General features: G+C 39.2%; 1 protein-coding gene across 4 annotated transcripts in view; it reads left to right on the top strand.

Annotated features, from left to right (window-relative positions):
* The window catches only part of UGGT1 (UDP-glucose glycoprotein glucosyltransferase 1), a 43,567-nt gene extending 29,641 nt beyond the window's left edge, over window positions 1-13,926 (top strand). For all 4 annotated transcript variants that reach the window (XM_083849331.1, XM_083849330.1, XM_083849328.1 and 1 more), the window contains 13 exons: window positions 411-600; window positions 3,047-3,205; window positions 4,925-5,010; window positions 5,380-5,464; window positions 6,506-6,594; window positions 7,036-7,140; window positions 7,659-7,743; window positions 9,010-9,192; window positions 10,404-10,564; window positions 11,045-11,159; window positions 11,862-11,978; window positions 12,319-12,478; window positions 12,932-13,926. In XM_083849331.1, coding sequence (XP_083705457.1) covers window positions 411-600; window positions 3,047-3,205; window positions 4,925-5,010; window positions 5,380-5,464; window positions 6,506-6,594; window positions 7,036-7,140; window positions 7,659-7,743; window positions 9,010-9,192; window positions 10,404-10,564; window positions 11,045-11,159; window positions 11,862-11,978; window positions 12,319-12,478; window positions 12,932-12,957 — 1,561 coding nt within the window. In that variant the 3' untranslated portion in view covers window positions 12,958-13,926. The remainder of the gene's footprint in view (window positions 1-410; window positions 601-3,046; window positions 3,206-4,924; window positions 5,011-5,379; window positions 5,465-6,505; window positions 6,595-7,035; window positions 7,141-7,658; window positions 7,744-9,009; window positions 9,193-10,403; window positions 10,565-11,044; window positions 11,160-11,861; window positions 11,979-12,318; window positions 12,479-12,931) is intronic.
* Window positions 13,927-21,108: the final 7,182 nt, after the last annotated feature.

The following is a 21,108-nucleotide window of genomic DNA, read 5'->3' as shown; positions in this document are numbered from 1 at the left end:
ACATGTCGGATGTCCATTGGAAGGTCTCATTAACTGCTTTCAACTCATTTGTACAATGACATGATTTCCCATAGAGAATATAGAAATTTGTGGATGGCGTGAGGCAATTCTGCTGGTTTACGAGTTGGGTGGGTCTTTGTATATCTACGAGCAAGGGTAAATAACTTGCTAATCTTCATGGTTGAGTCGTGTAAACTTTGGTTGCTCCTTCAAGATGAAAATTTGGATTGTTCTAAGCATGATGCTTTGGACAAAGCCTTCCGTACACATCAGGGAATAAAAATTCCATATTGGGCTTCTTGAAGACATTGGAGCTCTGGAAAAATTGATGCTGTCAGCAAGTTCAAACAGTGAAATATATGCAGAGTACGGCAGAAACATGTTCTGAAATTATCTTTCTGAAATTTCAGCTTTTATCGCTATGTTTTGGAGCCAGAAATTTCTTTCACAGCAGATAACAACTTTGCTTCTGGACCAATTGCAAAGTTTTTGGATATGCCTCAGTCTCCGCTGTTCACTTTGAACCTAAATACTCCTGAGAGCTGGATGGTGGAATCTGTCAGAACCCCATATGACCTTGATAATATTTACTTACAGGAGGTATGTGAAATCAACATGTTACTATAGTTGCATTTAGGTATTGTTGATTTTTCCAGGGGGTATTTTTGTAGTGGGAAAGAATTTTCAAATCTTAAAATGATAATAAACATAAAGGTGTAGATGTTAACACATACATTTGTAGACCCCTGAAAGTTTTACGTGAGGGTTGCAGATAAAGTTCACTGGCAGATTGCTGCCCTCAGATATTCACGGATGCCTGGGGACCACAGGTTGAAAAATACTGTAGGTCTGAAGCAGATTCTACAGACGTGCTGTTTTGACTGTATGTGCGCGTGTGTGTACGTATATATACGCGTGTGTTCTGAGTGTGTGCGTGTATAACATTTCAGAATGTCCTGAGCCAGAAACAAACTTTGTTGGTCATCTTAACTTACGAATTAAAAAATGTATTTCTCATTGGAGCTCCCTACGGCTAACATCATAACAAAAAATAAGACACTTTTTTTTTTGTTTAAGCTTGTCCTTAGAAATACTGAAGTAAGATCTGAGTCTTGTTCCAGTAAGTGATTTCCACTTACTTTTCGTTGCTCTGAGAAGCCACCAAACATGTTTTAGCTACTTGTTCATTTTCACAGCTTGTGTTACCAACAAACGCTCTTGTGACCCACAAAGGAATGCAGTATCAATAAAACAGTGGAACTGATGCAACAGAAAACCACTCAATTGCAGTAGTTTTAGGAGGTGGTTGTTATTAGAACAGGCCTTGAATTAGACCGCTAGCATATTGGTCTGGGCAGTGTGCCCCTGTACTAAAGGATAAAGTGAAGAAGAAAAGAAAATCCAAGGAGGTGAAATTAGTATCAAAATGATGTTAAAAACGAAAGAAGGATATCTGTATGTACAAGCTGATGATTCTCACTTAATCTTGAATGGGATAGATCATTCAGTGCTAATTATTAACCTCTTGCTGTTAAAAATTAGCTTGGACTTTAATAATTTTTAGAAGTTCTAAAAATAATGGGCTCATAAACAGTTATAAATGCACTATGCTAATCTGTTACAATGTGCACTAAAAGCACATACTAAAAGTTAGAAAATCCATACGTGATGTGAAGTATAAAATTTTGGACTTAAGGGTGTGAAGCCAATAGCCTAAGGAGATGCTTATTTTAAGGGAAAATATTTAACCCACTTTGTAGCTGGCCTTGAAAAACAGCATATATGGAGAGAGTAAAAAATAATATTGTATGCAAAAGATGTGACAGCTCTGGAGGCTCAAGTCCTCTGTTTATCCACAGAAAGGTGTGGCGTGGGCAGTGGCAGGACAAGCGTCCTCACACCAGTGTGCCTTAGCCCTGAGCTGGAGGAGCCACCTCTAGAGGTGAGAGGGAAGCTCAGCTCCCTGCCCCAGTGTCCTCCCACACCTGCAGCATGGAAACCCACCTGCTGCACGTGTAACAAGATGGTCACGCTCCTTACAAATAGGCCTTCTGCAAAGCAACAGCGTGGACAGCCTTGTGGTCATTACAAATGTGGGTTACTTCATCACAGAACATCCTACTATTAGTCTCTCCTTACTCTCACATCTCTGGTAGTGTTTGGGGATCTGGTGCAGTGCTCCAGTACTGCTAAGCCTGCACGACTTTATTTGGAAGTCTAGGAAATCAGATTTCTTGTGGGGGAGCTTGGGAGCTTTTGCTGTTGTTGCATGGGTTTTGGGTTTTTTTGTTTGTTAGGTTCCAAGATGAAAAGCAAAACAAAACTGTAAAGCCATAAATGAACCACCAAATGGCAGGTACTGCCATGCATTTCAAACCTCTGAATTTGTTCCACCCTCTGCCCCCACAACTTAGATGAATTGAAACTCTGAGGGAGGGGGGGTGGGAATGAGAGAAGATGCTTTGTGAGATTAGACTAATATTTTGCTTATGTTGCGTCCTCAGGGTAAATATGAACAGAGGACTCTTATATAAGGTATAGAGGACTCTTGTTTATTGTAGAAGAAAGGAATCAGTCTTTCCGACAGTACCCCTAGCACATTGCAAGAGTAATGTAGAGCAAAATAAAACATTTGTTTCAGATGATGTTAGATTAGATTAGCTTTACAGAGATTTCGGTTCAAAGTTCTGAAGCCTGTCAACAGGCTTCTTGTGAGATCGATCACTTATTTGACTAAATCCTACAATAACTGTGAAAAGAGTTGTAAGATAGAGCAACAGTCCTTCACTTTTGTTATCCTAGCATCTTACCAGTTAAGATTAAGAGAGTTTTGATAAAGGACAGTCTTAACAATACATGTCATGAAACTTTTTGCTTCAATGGAACCAAGCTTTTTAAGGTTTTCTAGGTATTTGTCTAATAGAAATACTCGGGTACAGTAAAGTGCTAGTTGATTTCTATGGCTATTTTAGATAGTAACTGAATCACTAAAAAAGAATTGCACTCTAGAGCTAATGCTAAATTCAGCAATATCTTCTCCTTACAGGTGGATAACGTTGTTGCTGCAGAATATGAATTAGAGTATCTACTTTTGGAAGGACACTGCTATGATATTACTACTGGACAGCCACCTCGGGGACTCCAGTTTACACTGGGAACTTCAACCAATCCTGTCATCGTAGATACCATTGTTATGGCCAACTTGGTAAGCATTTGATTGAAATTGGCAACAAATAACTTGGGTTCTCCAGTCAGCACAATTCCTTACGTTAAACCATTAAATATCTTCTAGTATGTAGGCTATGGATATATGACATCACTTGCACTCCACAGTTGCTTGCAAATATATCAGAACCACATCATTCCTCACATTGATGTCTAAAACTCTGCAATAAACTTGTTTGTCTGTTACCTTTTAAAGATGCACTCCTTTCCCTTCAGCTTACTGAGAAGGAACTTCTGGAGTATCTTAAAATTATGCCAATATCTCTAGGTAACCTCTTTCCAGGACAGGTCAGGCAGTTCTATTTTTCATAGACGGTACTCCTTAGACCATCCACTCTGATATTGTAAGCTTCAGGTGGACAGGTGTCATACTTGTAACCCATTTCTTCAGGAGACCTACAGAACAAATGGATAGAATAAGCAGGAATGATCAACATTGTAGAAAACAAAGGAAGTGTGAAAGAAGGGGAATTTCTCAATTTAGTTGAGGAAAAGTGTTGAAATCCAAGTATGTGATTGTGCCCTGCAGCTGTCTTTAAGGTAGATGCATAAGGGGTCAGTCTCTCTTCAGTGTCTGTTCTCTGTGAGAGGTGATAGTCTGAAATTATGGCAAGGGAAGTTAACCATTTCTAGTGAAAAACTGAAATAACCTGTCAGTTGTATTTCTTGGAATCTCTGAATGTATTGAAGAACAAATAATGATGAAATGTCCACTGCCTCTAAATATTTGTTTTTAAATTCTTATATTTATTTTCTATTTCTCTAAGCCTTTGCTTAGCCAGGTTAATGATGTGATATTTGTAACTGTAGAAAGACCCTTATTTTCTTTATGATCACATTGTGTATGAATATGCTAGGGAATAAAGCTTAATGACATGGAGGTGTTTTTTTCTAATTAATGCTAATCCTCTTCCTCAGTGTCTATACCGTGAAGGGCTATGAAGAGAACAGGAATGTCTTTTGTATTTTTTATTCTTTTTATTTTTTTAACACAGACTGGTTCATATGTGGAATTGCGTGCCTGTGGGGTCAAAGTAAAAAACTGAATGGGACATTGAGATGTTGCTACAAATGTTTTGTTTACTTTTGGTGTAATAATCTACATCAAATTCTCAGATCTGGAACCTGAAAATGCAACAAGAAATGCATGCAGTACTGGAATTTTACATTGTATTTTTTTAGGTTTTGTAGAAGAGAAATCTTGTAATATATAACCTATGTTACTACTCCCTGCTGTAGCTGAAATACCAGTCTGTATAGCTTCACAATAGATAAAAATTGTATTTTTAGAGGCAAACGTTTTGCAGACTGCTGTGTAATTGCCAACTAGTGTTTAGAAATTGGCTCATTCCTTCACGAAAGCAGACTTTTGCAGAAACAACTTTACAATTGTGCTGTTCCTACCAAGACACTCTGAAGACTTCTTGTCATCTAAAAAATTAAGCTGGACCTTTTAATAATTATCTTTCTCTTTGAAAAAAGTAAGGATTTTGAATGGAACTTCTGAGTTTTGTGGTGTTACCCACACCCATACATGCTTACTTCTCTGGGTTTTAAGGCCTTATCGTTATATTAATCAGCTAGCTTACAAATAACTATTTCCAGATATAAAACAGTGGGTCAAAATACATGACTTACAAACCTGTTTTTCTGCATTTGTGTTTTCTGGAAATTGGCAGATACTCTTTTCCCTTTACAGGGTTACTTCCAGTTAAAAGCCAATCCTGGTGCATGGACTCTAAGACTGAGAAAGGGCAGATCTGAGGATATCTACAGAATCTACAGGTAGGACAGCACAAGAGATACTTTGATATTTTCCTTGTGAAACTTTTGAATTAGATATATGCATGCTAATACCTGAATCTAACAGTTCATTTGCCAAAGTGTAATTGAACTGTACAGCAAATTGCATTTTTTTACTGAACGTAAATTGAGATGAAATAAATGAATTCCTTTACAAAACTCAGTCTGTGTTCAAATATATGTATTTGTAACTTTATCTTGTTGCATGTCTCAAACCTGTCTTACGATGCTAAGCTTTAATAGTATGTAGAAAAACATGTAGAAGAAATAAAGGACATATTTCTACTTTTTAGTAAAGGCAGTGTTTTCAAAAAAAAAAAAACTAAATAAGTGGTTTTGCTGTATTTTCAGCCATGATGGCACAGACTCTCCACCTGAAGCTAATGAAGTTATTGTTGTTCTCAACAACTTCAAGAGCAAAATTATTAAAGTGAAAGTGAGTATAAAAACTGGAGTTGCTCTTAAAAAAGATTGTTTGACCAATAGTGGGGGAAGAACTGTTGAGGGCCTGATAATCCCTTCCTACAAGCTTACATTAGAAGCAGTTTGCAAAATGTTCACATCACAGCATTTATGATAGAGGGAATTGTCTGTAGACTTGGTTTTGTTTCTTTTGACGCAGAAGAGAATGACATGTAACTGCTGTTCCTTTTGGATGCATGTGAGAAACAATTACGCTTAAATTTTACTGACTCAGTTATGCTTATTACTTAAGAAAAAAAGTCAGTTTTGTTTTTATATATAAAGTGGAGTTATAAATGTTCCACGTATCTGCTGAGCCAGTATTTTTTGTTACAGATAAAATTTACTCATCTGGTAATACATTATCTATCAATCTGATAGAATAGGTGAGGATACCTTTTTTTTTTTTAAAAAGGCAATTTATTAATCTACTGTCTTTTTAGGGTTGCTTATTATATAACAATATAGCTGAAAAGCTTAATGAGGATGACTGGTAAATGATGGTTGTGACACATCTGGCTCATGTTTCCTCACAGGATTTACTTGTGTTGGAGTAATTCTGGGATGTTCTCTTGCCTTTCTTTTTTTCCCTTTTTTGCCTTTCCTTTTTTCTGCCTCATCTACTTAACTGCTTGGGAGTTTCAATGGCCAATAACACTTTCTAAAAACAGAAAGTGATGTTGAGGTGTTGTGTTGTTTTTGGGGCAGGTTGCTGGTTTGTATGAATTTTTTTCTCTGCTAATTTCCACCAACAAAGATAGTCACTAAATACCTCTTAGCAAAGCATTTTTAACCATCTAGACTAACATGCCCTTGGTTATCTGAGAACAGCTTTGGAATCTATTTTCAAAATGTCAGTTCACTACTGAGCTGTTTCTCCAGACAGCTTAGGTTACACATCAGCTAACTGGACATAACTGAAATGGGTACTAACAGGGACAGTGTCAAAACAACGCTCCACAGCTGTTTGCCCAATATCTAGTTCCACTCACTAAAGCAGTGATATGTTTCACAGGTTCAGAAAAAACTAGACATGATGAATGAAGATCTACTAAGTGATGGTACCAGTGAGAATGAATCTGGATTTTGGGAATCTCTCAAATGGTAAAGCTGATTCAATAATAACCTGCAAGCCTCTTGAAACTGGAAAAGTGTTTGCTTTTCTGATGACACAGCTAGTTCCGTGATATTTCATAGCCATTTGGTAAGACAGCTTGAGTTTAGGGCTTGACTCATCAAAACGGTGCATCACAAACTCCCTGTCTTTCATAGGTCCCCTCTGTTTCTAGAGAACTGAGGTTACTGCTTTGCCCTGCTTAGGTTCCCTTACCACCTGTGCTACAGGGAAGTCTGAAAACACTGTTTCCAAGAGTTGTATCTCAGCCAGGAATCTTTCAATTGAATAGGCGGTCGCATATAAGCTACCAGGTCATCCACGCTGGTGTTTGCAGTGCTCTGCCTTGTGGACTGTGATGCCCAGACTGGGGAGGAGGACACCAAACCATGCAGTTGTACTATATTAAACAAACATATTCATCCTTCCAGGGGATTCACAGGAGGACAAAAGAATGAAGATGTGAAACAGGATAAAGATGATGTATTAAATATATTCTCTGTGGCTTCAGGACACCTTTATGAACGATTCCTACGGTTAGTTCAGAATTTATATTCTGGGGGTTTCAAATGGTAAATGTGCATTGCTGTTCACAAGTAAAAAGGTTAGAATTTGAAAGAATATTAAAAAAAAAAAAAGCTCAAGTCCTCTTTTTTGCCTCTGCTGTATTACAGTAACTTTTGTCTGCATGCTATGCAGACGTTCAAAATAGACTTAATTTAATAGATAGCATGTTGCTGTCCTAGAAATTTCTCCCTAGAAAATAATTAAATACAAATATTTTGTTAAGAAATTATAAGTCATAGTTGCCTTGGAAAAGAATCTGAACTTCTGTTCTCAACAGACTGTGAAAACCAACAGATTTTATATTTTAGATAAAATTAAGCAATATCTAATAGGGTGAAGCTACCCACTTTTTCTTCATGCACAAAGATCAGTAATCTCACATACTATAGTTAGTCTAGTTTAAAATAGCAATTTGTACTCTGTTAAGCAGCTGATCTCTAGCAGGCGGTAGCTATTCCTGTAAATGTTTTATTTTTTCTTTTGATAGCATAATGATGTTGTCTGTGCTGAAACATACCAAGACTCCTTTAAAGTTTTGGTTTCTGAAGAACTACTTATCGCCTACATTCAAGGTTTGTTATTAATTAGAAATTTATTCTGTTGCAGAAAAAGTAAATAAGAAAAATGTTTTGAATTGTGCATTATACTGTTACGTAAACATATGTACGCTTTCCTGTCCTGTATACCTTCTATTTTGACAAAGCATCAAACTAGCTTTTGGAAATAGTGGGCTCCTGCTGAAGGTAAATATTTAAGAGAAAAGCACTTACTAGTAAAATGATACTTGAAAGAGTTTGAACCTTTTTTTTAACTCGCATGGTAATGGCGTAGATTTTGAGATGAAATTCAGGGCTATAAACTTTCATCTAATACATAATGGTTGAAAAGAGCATAGAAAAAAAAACTACCAGAGAAGCAAGGGCTTACCAACTAGGTATGGTGAGAGCTTCATAAGGTAGTTATTAAAACGATCTTTCCAGACTGACTGGAGTACATGAGTGGTGCATGCTAGAGTGCTACGGGCTCTAGAGGAATGTACCTGGAAATACTTAACATCTGTGATACCTCATGAATCAAATAGCAGAATTCAAAACATAACCCGGAAGTAAATGAATGTCAAAACTGTGTATTTCAGGAACTTAGAAGTTCTAACGTGTAATATTAGGAAGCAGCCTTTCTTAGAGAATCTTACCAGTTTATGAGCTCAAGGGGAAATAATTAGCAGTGTCCCTGTTGCTACAAAAATGGTCTGTGCTGTGACTGCTCTTGGGGTGATGCAGCAACATGGTACCCCCTTGCTAATGGTCATGTTCTACCAGTATCTCTTGGCTAAATGTGTGCTTTCCCACTGTCAGAGGAGGCCTCACAGACGTGAATGTCAACTGATCGGATCGAACAGTGGGACAAGTTGTTCCAGTAAAGGATTTCTCCCGATTCTTTTCTAGTTTTATTATTTCCATGTACTGATTTGTACAGTTCTAAGTAATATCTCTACTGTATTTGAATTCTACAAATTGAGTAATGCATTCTTTTAAACTGATCTATATAGATCACTATAAAATGGCTTATAAGGAATTCTGCGGTGAAAGGATGCCAAAATAGTTGTCTCATGATAGTTGGCTTTACAATCTATATTGATTGTACAGTTTGGGTTTATGTCATTATCTGTCTGAAGTAACCATGAAACTGTAGTTATTCTTTGTGCTGTTTAATTTCTTCATTCTAATGTTCTGTGACTTACTGTGGGACTGAAGTCTATTTCTTGTAATGCACTTTTATTTTTCCTGCAGTGTAACAAAGAACTGAGATAATCTACTTTTTTCCCCATCCCTCTGCAGGAGTTCATCCCATACATGGCAAAGAAGTATAATTTCCAGTATGAGCTTGTCCAGTATAAATGGCCACGTTGGCTTCATCAGCAAACAGAGAAACAGCGTATCATCTGGGGTTACAAGATCCTCTTTCTAGACGTGCTCTTCCCATTAGCTGTTGATAAAATCTTATTTGTGGATGCTGATCAGGTAACACAGAGGGTGGAATTGCCTGATCTTTTTCCTTTTTTCCTCTCTAATAGTAGTATATTCTTGAATACAATTTCTGTGTTATTACAAAGGTTGCAAGTTTGGGCATTTCACAGGCGTGACTGAAGGTTGATTCTGTAACTATAGCATGCTTCAGTATGTGTTTTTTTCCTGCCTGTTTCCAGAAAATTTGTTCTTGTTGGCCTGTTTCTTACTTTTTCTCTGGTTCCTCACTTACTTGCTGTTGTGATTCCAGCTAGTTTGCCAAACAGATTCTGATTTTGCCCTGCCTCTTCTCCAGTTCCAGTTCTCTGTTCTCCCAGGCTGCAGATCACTTACCACACACAGTGTTTTCCTAAGTCACCAAACACCCTCCTCCTCCCACTCCCCTGCTTTTGACTTGGCCAGATCTGAATGGCTTGCAGAGGAGCGAGAAAGTAATTCCCTGGGGCATGAAGCCATGCCCTGCTGCAAAGCAAACAATATCTATAAGGCTTTGTCTGCACTTACTGCCTGAATGGTTTGAAAGTACACGGTGCATGTGCAGTGAGAACTGCCAACAAAAATTCCTTCCAAAACTTATATGAAATTGAGAAGTACGGATTATCAACATGTAAATATAAAATACCTTCGGCATTTTGGCATATGTACATCATGATCCCATGTCAGTTAAAACCATTACAACTTATGCTTAAGTATCACCTAGGTTAAATTCCAAGCTATGCTGTTCTCAATTTATCCAGTTTTTGCTCTGTTTTTAAAAGATATATTAATGCAGATTGTTTCCACTAGAGTGGTGTTTTTAGAGTAGTATTACTGCCACAGTGCCTGTGTCAGAAAGACATTAAAAAGCCTTCATCTCTGAAGGGTTTGCAAACTTTCAAGAAGAAAGGAAACCAAAGGGATCATAGCAGAGTTCATTTATAGTGAGAACTTCTGCTGCTTGCTAAGCAACAATTTGGCACTTCAGCTGTCAAGCAAACCCCTATCAGATTACTTTAAGGTCCAGTTTAATTGACCCAGCTCCAATGAGACGGGACTTGGTGCCCTGTTTTTGTACTACATATGCATAATGCAGAAGATGGTAGAGAAGAGTAACAGATGATTTTTCTTTTCACTGTTTGCTCCGTTTGAATTAAATCCTAACCAGCATTTCAAAATAACCCTTGGCAGGCTTCTACAAATAAAAATAAACCGTCCTTTCCCTTCAGATTGTGCGCACAGATCTCAAGGAATTAAGAGATTTCAATCTAGATGGTGCTCCTTATGGATATACTCCGTTCTGTGACAGTCGAAGAGAAATGGATGGCTACAGGTTCTGGAAATCAGGATACTGGGCAAGTCATTTAGCTGGAAGAAAATACCATATCAGGTACTGAAAAGTTCCACCCCCCCAAAATGCAAGTAGAAAGCTTTTGCTACGAATTAGAATTAGCAGAAAACTAGCTGAGGTCCACAGCACTGCAGTGAACCACTTTTTGCTTACTGTTGCTTCTTTAAGGTTCCATTGCCTCTGGTCCATTGGAAGCACTAGGGACACTGAAGTTATTAAGTATGATACAGCTTTTACAGATGAAGAACTGAAGTGTTAACTAAACAGGCATCTTCATTTGTTAATAACAAATGTTGGAAGAAGGGACTGCATGACAACAAAGCTAAGATAGATTTGTTGAGTATTTTTTTACGTATGTGCCATGACCTTAGTTAGAACTGCTTTCCTTCCTTATATTAGATAATCTCTTGGTGGCAGTATATCAAATTGTTTTTAACATATTAAATCTCAGGGTCTACTGGCGCTGCAGTAGTTTCCCGTCAGTCAAATGTCACTGCTAACTATGTCATCTCCATGTAGTGCCCTGTATGTTGTGGATCTGAAGAAGTTCAGAAAGATAGCAGCTGGAGATCGACTCAGAGGACAATATCAGGGTCTTAGTCAGGACCCTAACAGTCTGTCTAACCTCGATCAGGTGTGTATTTATTTTATTGTATGTATGCATGCATGCATGTACTGTGGTATGATGGCAAATTAGGACCTCTCCTGTATTGGCCAAACTTCTACCAAAGCCAAATGCCAGTGGCAGTCCCATTACTCCCTGCCATCAAATGAGGCACATATGCATAGAACCAAATGTAGATGGTAGGTGGAAACAACAGTTTCCTCTTACATGTCTTCAGACTGTCAGTTTTTCCGGTATACTCTAAGGTAAATATGTAACACAGCTGAATGTTAAGAAGAATGTATCTGAATGTTTCTTGAGCTGTCTGGCTCCAAGTGGTTTACTGTGTACTGACTTGATAACGTGGAAATAAGGCTTGTACTGTCAAGCATAGAAAAGTAACACGGCACTTTTATTTACTTAACAATGGTCTTCAAACTGGTCCAGTACAGGTTTGACACAGGTTTGTTACTACTACTTTAATCATGTTTGCTCTTAGACTTAAGTTCCAACAAAGTAAGATTAACAGTTGTATTATTCAGTTTCGTTTTTTTTTCCGAAGGACTTTGGTTGGAATGAAAGGTTGATGCATCATTTTTCATTTGTCCTGGGGAACAAACCTCTCTACTTACAGAAATCACAAAACTTCTCAATGCTGTCTGGTGGGACAGTTATTCCCCCCTGGCACTGCACCCTGTGGAAACTGCTACTAAATCTTATTCTTCACAACAGGATTTGCCTAACAACATGATCCACCAGGTGCCAATTAAATCACTGCCACAGGAGTGGCTTTGGTGTGAAACATGGTGTGATGATTCCTCAAAGAAGAGAGCAAAAACCATTGATCTAGTAAGTACAGTATGGCTCCCTCATTCTTATGTCACAATGAAATAGTGATAAATTTTAGGGCATTTCCTAATCTCAGATCTAGGTGCCTCATCCTATATATTTTTACTTCAGTGTTTTCAGTACTTCATTTTTTCCCCCTTGATATTCTGTATTTTTCTTAGAGGAGTGGCATCATGAATTTGTGAGGAGTCTTTACACTGCACTCTAGCTAAAATACTGGCATGTACTAAGTGTTCACTAACAACAGATTAATTCCACCAGGGGGAAGCATTCCTCTGTTCAGTAAATAGAGCTTATTTATGCATTAAGTGTCTGAACAGTTGGTGCGTTTTGTTTGCAGTGTAATAACCCAATGACCAAAGAGCCCAAGTTGCAAGCAGCAATGCGTATAGTTCCAGAATGGCAGGACTATGATCAAGAAATCAAACAGCTCCAGAGTCTTTTCCAGAAAGAAAAAGAAACAGGAACACCAGCTAAGATGTCAGGACAACACACACAAGGTAATCTTTCTGACTGTGTTCCTTCTTCTGCAATCTCCTTCTTACCTGTTTGGACTGGGGTAAAGCCTCGTGCTCATTCACTGTAAGCTTGCACCATGTAAAGGCTTGCATGGAGGATGCGTTAAATAATTGCGTATTTTAATGGCACAGAAGCACTTTGCCAAGTCAGGCACGTGTAACTTAAATTCGTGCTGAAACCTAGAGAGCAGAGATCTATTTCTCACTCTTCTCAGTTCCATTAAAGATCCTCCCTGTTCCTGCAATTTTATGAACCTGGCCTTATTTTAACCCTTAATTACAGTGCCATTATAGATATGGGGGAATTAATTGTTCTTCAGTCCCAGGTAACTTTGCAAAGAACAAGTGTCTGGGGTTTGAATACTAAGTTTCAAACCAATTTGTGAATTAAGGAAGCTGGAAATGCAGTATTTATTCTTCTCTCCTCTTCTACAGATCAAGCAGCTCATGTGGAATTATGATCCATGGAGAAAAATTCAAGTTAGACTGTTTCATAGACAATTTTTATATTGAAAGCTAGTTTTTTCCGGTATGTCTGCAAAACTGCTGAATAATTGAATGGGATGATGTATGCATTTTTATTACTTGCCTATGGGTTAATTTCTGCATATGAAATAAGATCTGGATTGCTGGAATTAGCATTACTGGTTTTTGCACCTGTGGTGGCAATGAAAGAGCCCATGATGGAGTTTAGCATTTCAGAATCACAACTTCAGAATCCACTGGAAAAGCCACAGCCTGTTCCTTCAGCTGTTGCTACCTCCACAACTGATGAAGATCCTGTTAGCCTCAGATCTAACTTGAGAGCCTGGAAAATGCAGACACAGCAATCTGAACTAGACTAGAACAATCTGAACTGGCTAGAACATAAGTCCTAACCTCAACTGATGGAGTTAATTTTTCCAGGTGACTTTAAAAGACTCAGAATCATCAGGCCTTGAATTGGGATACTGTTTCATCTGCAAGTTTTCAAACAGTCAAAAATGCTTTCTCAGATTTCTTCAGTATGCCTTTCATTTTTTATCAAATTCAGCATTACCTAGTCACCATTTCCTGTCATCTTCTATTGCCCAACTTTTGAAGGTTGGGCTTAATGTAAAGCTACTGCAATCTGTGTAAATGCCCATCCCAGATACAAATGTCTAAGCTTACAATGTGAGCAGAACATTGAATCTGACAGTTCAATTCATCCTAGCCCATCTGACTGGAAATAAAAGTGCCCTCCTTCCTTCTTGCTCAAAATTTAAACCAATCTGCAAAACTGGTAGGGTTTTACCATTTCTGTGGTTCACTGATTCATGAATGTTTTTGTTTGTTTATGAAAAAATCTGTGGAAGCTTGGAAGCTTTTCATCATGTAAATTTCTTTATTTTTCTTTAAACAGAAATGTTGTCACATGAATAAAAACTTCGGAGTTCTTAGGTCTTAAACTTTAGTTTACATTCAGTCCTTTCATCATTCTTTTTTTTGCTTGCACACATTATTCTCCTTATTTGATTTTTGGGTTTTTGAATATTTTACTTGCATTTGTTTTAATTTACTCTACAGCCAAGGAAACATTTTGCTCTGAGGATAAGTTATCCTGGGCTAGTTTTGTAATTCATATTCATGGTTTAATTTTTAAAGATAACTGCAATAGTTACTGTTGTACAAACATACCCCTTAAAGAAATCCTTAAACCCTGCTTCTCTCATTCAGTAAGGTTATTGTCTACTCCCTAGAGCACTGAGACATTGAATAGTTGAAATACAAGAATTAAACTAGCATTTCTCTTCTAAAGTAAAATGTAGCTCCTTATACGCTGCTTCTTTAGAAATCCAGACTGGGATCATTTCCATCTCCTGTTTTTATACAGGTAAATGTTCTGTAAGAGCTTCACACTAAAGATAAGCCTGACTTAAGATATTTGCCTGGAAATACTGTATGTGATATGTCTTGGAGAAATCTGAAAGACAGCAGTTGTAGAGTTCAAACTGTTCAAAAGGGTAATGCCACGGATAGGCAGCTTAAGAAAATGCCCAAATCACTAACCACACTCTTAAATAAGATGGTGAAAATAAAGAGGGTCCCTTAAATGCACAGCACTGTCATTGTTGAACAGGTCAGTAAACTAACCAGTCATGCTGCATGCATACTTCTAGTAAGTAGGTAGATATCGACCCATGAACTGAGTATGAGTTTTCAGCTTAGGTATCTTCCCCTTTGTGGGGTTTTCAATTCAAGTGGTCTGCCTGATGCTTTGTAAGTTACACGTGGCTCATGCTCGCTGTCAAACTGTTCTGGTTAAGGCTAAGCAGACTTACATTAGAAGGATTCTTTCTAGTGTAAAAAGAAGTAACATGTCTGCCAACAAATTAAAATCACTCAATATTATGTTAATTAGCCTGTTTTAAAGAGATAATGTACCACCTGTAATGCTTTCCTTTCTGTGCTCAGCTATACCCCACTTACACCTCTCTGGAGCACATGGAATGGCACACAAGCAGGGGACGGCAGGGGAGGCTTATATAGGATGGATGGTATGTGGGTGGGGGGAAAAGTCTGTCCCAGCAATCAAAACAAGGAAATTGCAAGTTTTCCGCAAAACAAGACCTTCTGCTGTCAAAAAACATCTTTGGCTTCACTTTTTTCAAATATTATTTGAAGCTAGAAAATAGAGTAACCTCTGAAATCTAGCACAGTATTTCCAAGGCCTTGTTTGGAGTTGGATAGGAAGAAAATATTTTTTTTAATTAAGTGTCAGTTACGAATTATTTTAAGTATGTGCCCCTCCATTTTAATAGTTAATGTATGCACTTAAACATCCATGTCACTATTTGTTTTTTTCTTTTTAGCAGGCTACAGAGAATTTTTCCCCCTCTCTAACAGAGACCATGCTCTCCTGTTCAGATTTTATTAAAAAAAAAAAAAATCTAAATGAATTGGAATAGAAAGAAACCAGAAACACATGTATTGTGAAATTTTGTACATTTTGCCATACTCCTAAGAGTCCTGTACCTATTCTCAAGTACATTATAAAATCCACATGGTACTAGTCATTCCAAATGTGAACTACTACAGTTTTTCCTGGGAAGCTACTATTTATTAGCACACAAGAATAACAATGAAAGGAGAATATTCACTTGTTTTGGATCTGTGCGTATGCTTGCTGGTGGTGTTGGGCCTTAAAAGAAAATCTTCAGCCAGATAAATCAAAAAAGCATCTTATTCCAAGATGATTACTGAAACAGAGCTGTTTCTGATCATGCCACTGAGGGCCTGTTCCTGTAAACTTGTAAAACTTATAAGAAATAGAAAATTGAGGTTAAAGAGGTTGCAGCATAATTTTGGATCGTCAGTCTAGAAAGCTGCTTCTGTGGTAAAGTGATGATGCTGTTTCTGATCTCTGGCTCTAACAAGTTCGTCCTGTTGGTGAGATGTTCACGCTAAAAAAAAACATTATTTTAAAAGGAAGATTTCACTGCCTTACTGGAAAACAAGTAGAGAAATACTAAAGTCTGTTGTTAAGATATCTCTTCGTTGAGTTACTGGTGGATTTCTTGTAAAAGAAGGAAATTAAAGGGGTGGGATTTAAAAAAAAAAAAGTAACAATCCAGTCATTTTTTTAGGAACCAAACCCTTCATAAACCATCTGGCCTTTCCGCTTCTGTAATCTGTTAAAGAATATGCCATACCTCTGTGGCACTGCTACCTGGTGAACCAATACACCGGGAGCTACTCTCTAATGAATATTACCTGAACTGAGATTACAGGGAGTTTCCCAGTTCAGGGACAACAATAAGACGACTAACAGAATAAATTTTCTGTTCTTTACCTATGTTTCTCCTGTCAGTTATTTTGGTTCTGATAACTGATGTTTTAATGGAGTTACTCGCAGTATGTTTTGTTCACTTACTCTTGTATTCAGTTGTGATACTTTCTGAAAAGATTCTACAGGGGAAGAGTTTTAGAGTTCCTCTTCCATGCTGGTCTTGCTGAGAATGGTATTAAAGTAACCCCTAAACTGAGATATTTCTTTTAAAGAGATTATTGAAAAAATCTTACATTTAAGGTAGAGGGGTTTTTTCAACTCTACCTACTAATAAAAAATAGTGCTTCCAGGTTAGTTTTCTTCTTCTGATTAAGTATTACGCTATTAAATTCAGAGTAAACAGTCAGAAAAGTTACTGTTCTCAAATCGTAATTCTTAAAACTACAAAGCTGGGTCTGGGTCTCTGGAATTCATTGTCAGTTCTGGGAATCTCATATGGGAAGCTGACAAAAGGCTCCAAACCAGAGTCTTTTATTTTTCAAAAAACTGAAACGTAGACAGTTTTACACAGAAGATGCAGTTGAATGTCATAGAAATATGTATTTGGTCTCCTACAGTAGGTTGTCTGAACTTGCACAGGTTTGGAAAATGAGAACAAATCCTAGGAGACAAAGCAGAAAAGGAAGCAGCAAGAAAAAAATAAATGCATGCCATATGCCTCCCCAAGCAGTAAGACCCTCCCTTTTAATTTTGAAAGTATATATTTATGGCTGTGACTGTACAGGCATGGTTTTACATCTGAGATGGATTTCCCTTCACACCAAAGAGCTAGCTAAAGGGGGAAAAGTAGTAGTTTTGAATCTTTCTGTACAAATCCCAATTTTTAAAATTATATTAGCCTGCATATGATGTTGCTGACCCAGGATCTTTCCTCTTCCTTCCCCCTAGACCTTACCAATACATGCTGGTAAGTTCAGCCCCACACCACATGCAGCTCGACGCAGATGTGTCAGGAAGTGCATTCCTCCAGCTGGGGCTGTCACGCCACGTGGCGTGTGATGTCTCCTGCAGTGCTGCAGCAGCGAGTTGCTGTAGCAGCCCACCATGTTCTGCCTGCCTCTGGACCTCTTGCCACATGTGCAAGGCATTACTTGAGTGTCCAGCCTGCCAGTTCACTTTCTCAACAGTGATCTTAAAAGTAATTTCCAGCAACTACGGCTCACTCTCATCCATAAGCAGAGCAAGCTTTTCCACTGAAAGACTTACCGACCTGCTCGGAATTAATAGCCTGGGGAGACTCAGTCATCCAGTGCGCTTTGTAACAGGACTTCGTGGGGATCCAGCCCACCCCGTGCTGAGGCCACAGTGCTCATCTATGGTACAGGTAGGCACCAGCGTGTCCGTGGTGCAGCCTGACACCAATGGCTGTCACCATCTGCTGCGTTTCACCTCTGAATTTGCTTTTACAGTATCAGAACAAATTTCTGCCACTCAGCCTAAGACGTCTTTCACTGCAAACAATTTGCAAAATTTTAGAAACCCAAATTTTGACTCAGTCATTCTATAGTTCTAATAAATAGAAGTTAGAAGATCTTAGGGGAGGCAGATGCAGGGAAGTTGTAACCAGGTAACTTGCACTGCAGTTGAGGAAAACATGGTTTGTTTCTCGCTTGTTTCAGTTCAGAAGAGGTAAGGCCTGCAGGATGCTTGTTTTCTCTCATGGTTGTGTTTAAGGGAAAACAGTTGAAAAACAGAGGCCCAAAGCTACCTGTGACTGCTATGAGATACAAGTTACAGTAGTTAGGATGCCCTTATCATCAGGACTTAAAAGCAGCAGCAGGGATACTCGGTGCAAGTCTCCCCCCACCTCCCCAAGCCTGAAGAATCCTCGCTCACTGGTTCGGCCTGGCCACAGGCGGCAGTGCCAGTGCACAGACAGACATCCCTGTCCATGCTGTGCGCACACAGGCTTGCTCAGCTGGGCTCCGGGTGCCACGAGCCTCCCTGTCCCATCACCAAAACTCGCCTGTACTTGGCTCGATGTCCTAATACCCAGCTAGATAAGTGGCTCACAATGAGCCCTGTAGGAAGGGCTGTTGGCTTTAACCCTGTTGTAGCAGACACCTGCCATCTGCATCACACCAGGAAACCCCATGAATCAGTAAGAGTAGTTACAGGAACCCCTGTCTGGAAGTTCCTGCTGGACGTTGACGAGGTTGTCTAGTCACTCCCAGTACCACGTGGAGGTGAGTGGAGGTGCTCGGAGCGTAGGTGCAAACCTCACGGCTGGGACTCGGAAAGAACTGAGCTCCCACCACCATTACAAATCCACCCAGCTGCTGCACGGTTCCTCAGTCACACATCTCACCAACTCATAACCATAAAATGTTTTCTCTGACAAGTCCAGCCTGACTTGCGGTCACTGCAGAAATGCCTGAAGTGCACCCCAGGAAAGGAATTAAACCTGCGCCCTCTGGAACGAAGACGCTCAGCAACATGCCACCTCTTTACCACAGCCGCTACAGGAGCAATGCAAAGCACAGGTCCCTCAAAGAGAGCCGACCTTCCCACACCCTGCAGCTTCCACAGAGCTGCCTTGAGTTACCACAGAAAGGTTCATTCTGATGCTGTATTTACACTTAATGCTTCCACCTTGGCTAGCGGTGACAGTGTGAATATACTAACATTCAAGCCAAAAGAATTCAAAGAAATTCTCTCTGCGTCTGCTTTGCCTTCCTCCTCTTAGCCATATACCTGCATTTACCCAACCACAACCGTTGTTGGTGGATTCTACGCTCCATCTGTTTTGATTCAACATACTGATCTTTGCTGACTTGAAGATAATTAAAAGACTTCTCCCCCCACTCTCCCTTTCCGTCTGCAGTGTGTATGCCAGCTGCTTGTTGGAATCCAGATAATTGAAGAGCATTCCCTAATCAGGAAACTCAAGGAGAATCATTTCTGACTGCTAGGGTTTATTGCTGACTGGACTTTATTAGGCTCATTGCTAAGACATACTACCTAGTGCTTGGAATACATTGAATTTGTTCCTCGTCAGTCAGCTTGGGGTTTGATGAGGAATGAAAGCAACATTTCTTCTGTGTGAAGATCTGGAATAAAGAACTCTGAAATACACTTGGTAATAGCACAGCAGGGTCCTCTTGTGTTCCTGGGCAGGTCAGGAAAGAGGCTGTGACAAGGAAGTGCTCTGCCTCTGTAACTGCTGCCGTTACTGCACCTCAGCGCAAACGTGCTGGAGGTGCAGGACCCTCCTGACCACACTGCTGAGCCTGCAAGCACGGGGGAAGCACCCTGGCACCCGCTGGCAAGCACTTAGCCCAGATCCTCACCACTGAGCTTTCCCAGCTCCCAGAGGTGGTAGGGGACTGGCTGAGACACACACCCATCTTTAGGAGCGGGCAGCCAGTTCCTTAGCTACGAGGGTGCTGAACGTCACGCACCGTGTCACCGGTTTCAGAGCTCACTGGTACCATCTCCGCTGGATGCCATTGTACTTTTCACTATTGCCCCTCTACTAAGCACAGCCACCCTTGGTACAGCACACACTCGCAGCTCCCTGCTACAAGATACCACAAAATGGAGAAACAATTGCTTTGTTTGCTTAAATCAGTTCCCAACAGTAAAACCACGCATCTTTTTTTGTCATTTTTTTTCCCCTTGCCTTTTCTGGGGAAAGTTTCTGCCATTCAAATTTGCTACGTCTCCTTTCTCAGCTGAAAAGAACATCTCTAAGATCTTATTCTGTTAGTCTCCAACATTTTCTCCACCTGTGTTACTTATTACAAAGAAAGTAAGGACTTCAGAGTTCAACATAGTACCTTCATCCTTTAAACTGTTTTCCTAATATTTTCTGTTTTGCTTGGTTGGTTAGGTTTTGATTTTTGATTTCTTAAATAAAGAAAAGGAACTTCTGGCACAAAAACTGAATATATTATTCCAAGTATTCCAGGATCAATTTCATCAACACTGCACAAAGAAAAACGTTAACATGTGTGTGCATGTGTATTCACGCTCATTTGCCTTTTGTATCTTCGAGCACAACAGGCGGCTTTCTGCCTGTCCTACTGAGAATTTCTTTTGAATTGCTTGTCTGCTACAATCACTAAATCCTTTTTTTTTTTTGACTCAAAAATGTAGTTTCCTATTTCTAGGAAGTCCTTGTGTGTCTTATTCCTAGATGTGTAATTTCCAATTTGCCTTACTGAAATGCTTTTTTTAATATATTTTTGTTCCCTTCCAGAAAGAGGCCCCAAGAAATCTGCATTGCTGTGTATGATTCACTGCCGCTAAACAGCTGTCACCACAATTACTTCCAGACCTTTATGAAAGCACTGGATAGTACCGATCACTGCAGAACCTTTACAGGAAAAAAAAAAAAAAAAAAAAAAGAATCTCAAACACCTACCTGATAGGGATTCCCACTAATTATTGCTACTTTGTTAGCAGGTTCTTAATCCTTTTAATGCATGCTCTGGAGAGCGGCTATATAGTAACATTATTTTGGAGCAACGAGTTAGGCTTTTGTGAAGGATTTATATATGCATTCAATGGTGTTATTAAGCCCAAACCTATCATTCCTCAAAGTCACACTTGTCAGATGAGAACTATGTTCTGTAAAATCCTCTCAAGAGTCATTTCTGCTCTCAAGACATCACTGATGTCCCAAGAGCTTCCCCTGTGTTGTGTCAGATGTCTGGACCAGTAACCCTTTGCTTCACCTTTTGTGGAACACCAGCCTTCCGCAGTTATCAAAAACAAGCATGACTGGGTTGGTGATTTTCCCAGTCACCTCCTCATACTCTTCTTAAATACCAGTTTCTGAGTTTTCCCTTCAGGGAAA

The sequence above is a fragment of the Anser anser genome (assembly GCF_964211835.1).
Source record: "Anser anser genome assembly, chromosome: 9".
NCBI lineage: Eukaryota > Metazoa > Chordata > Aves > Anseriformes > Anatidae > Anser > Anser anser.
This window is presented reverse-complemented; position numbering and strand designations above follow the sequence as displayed.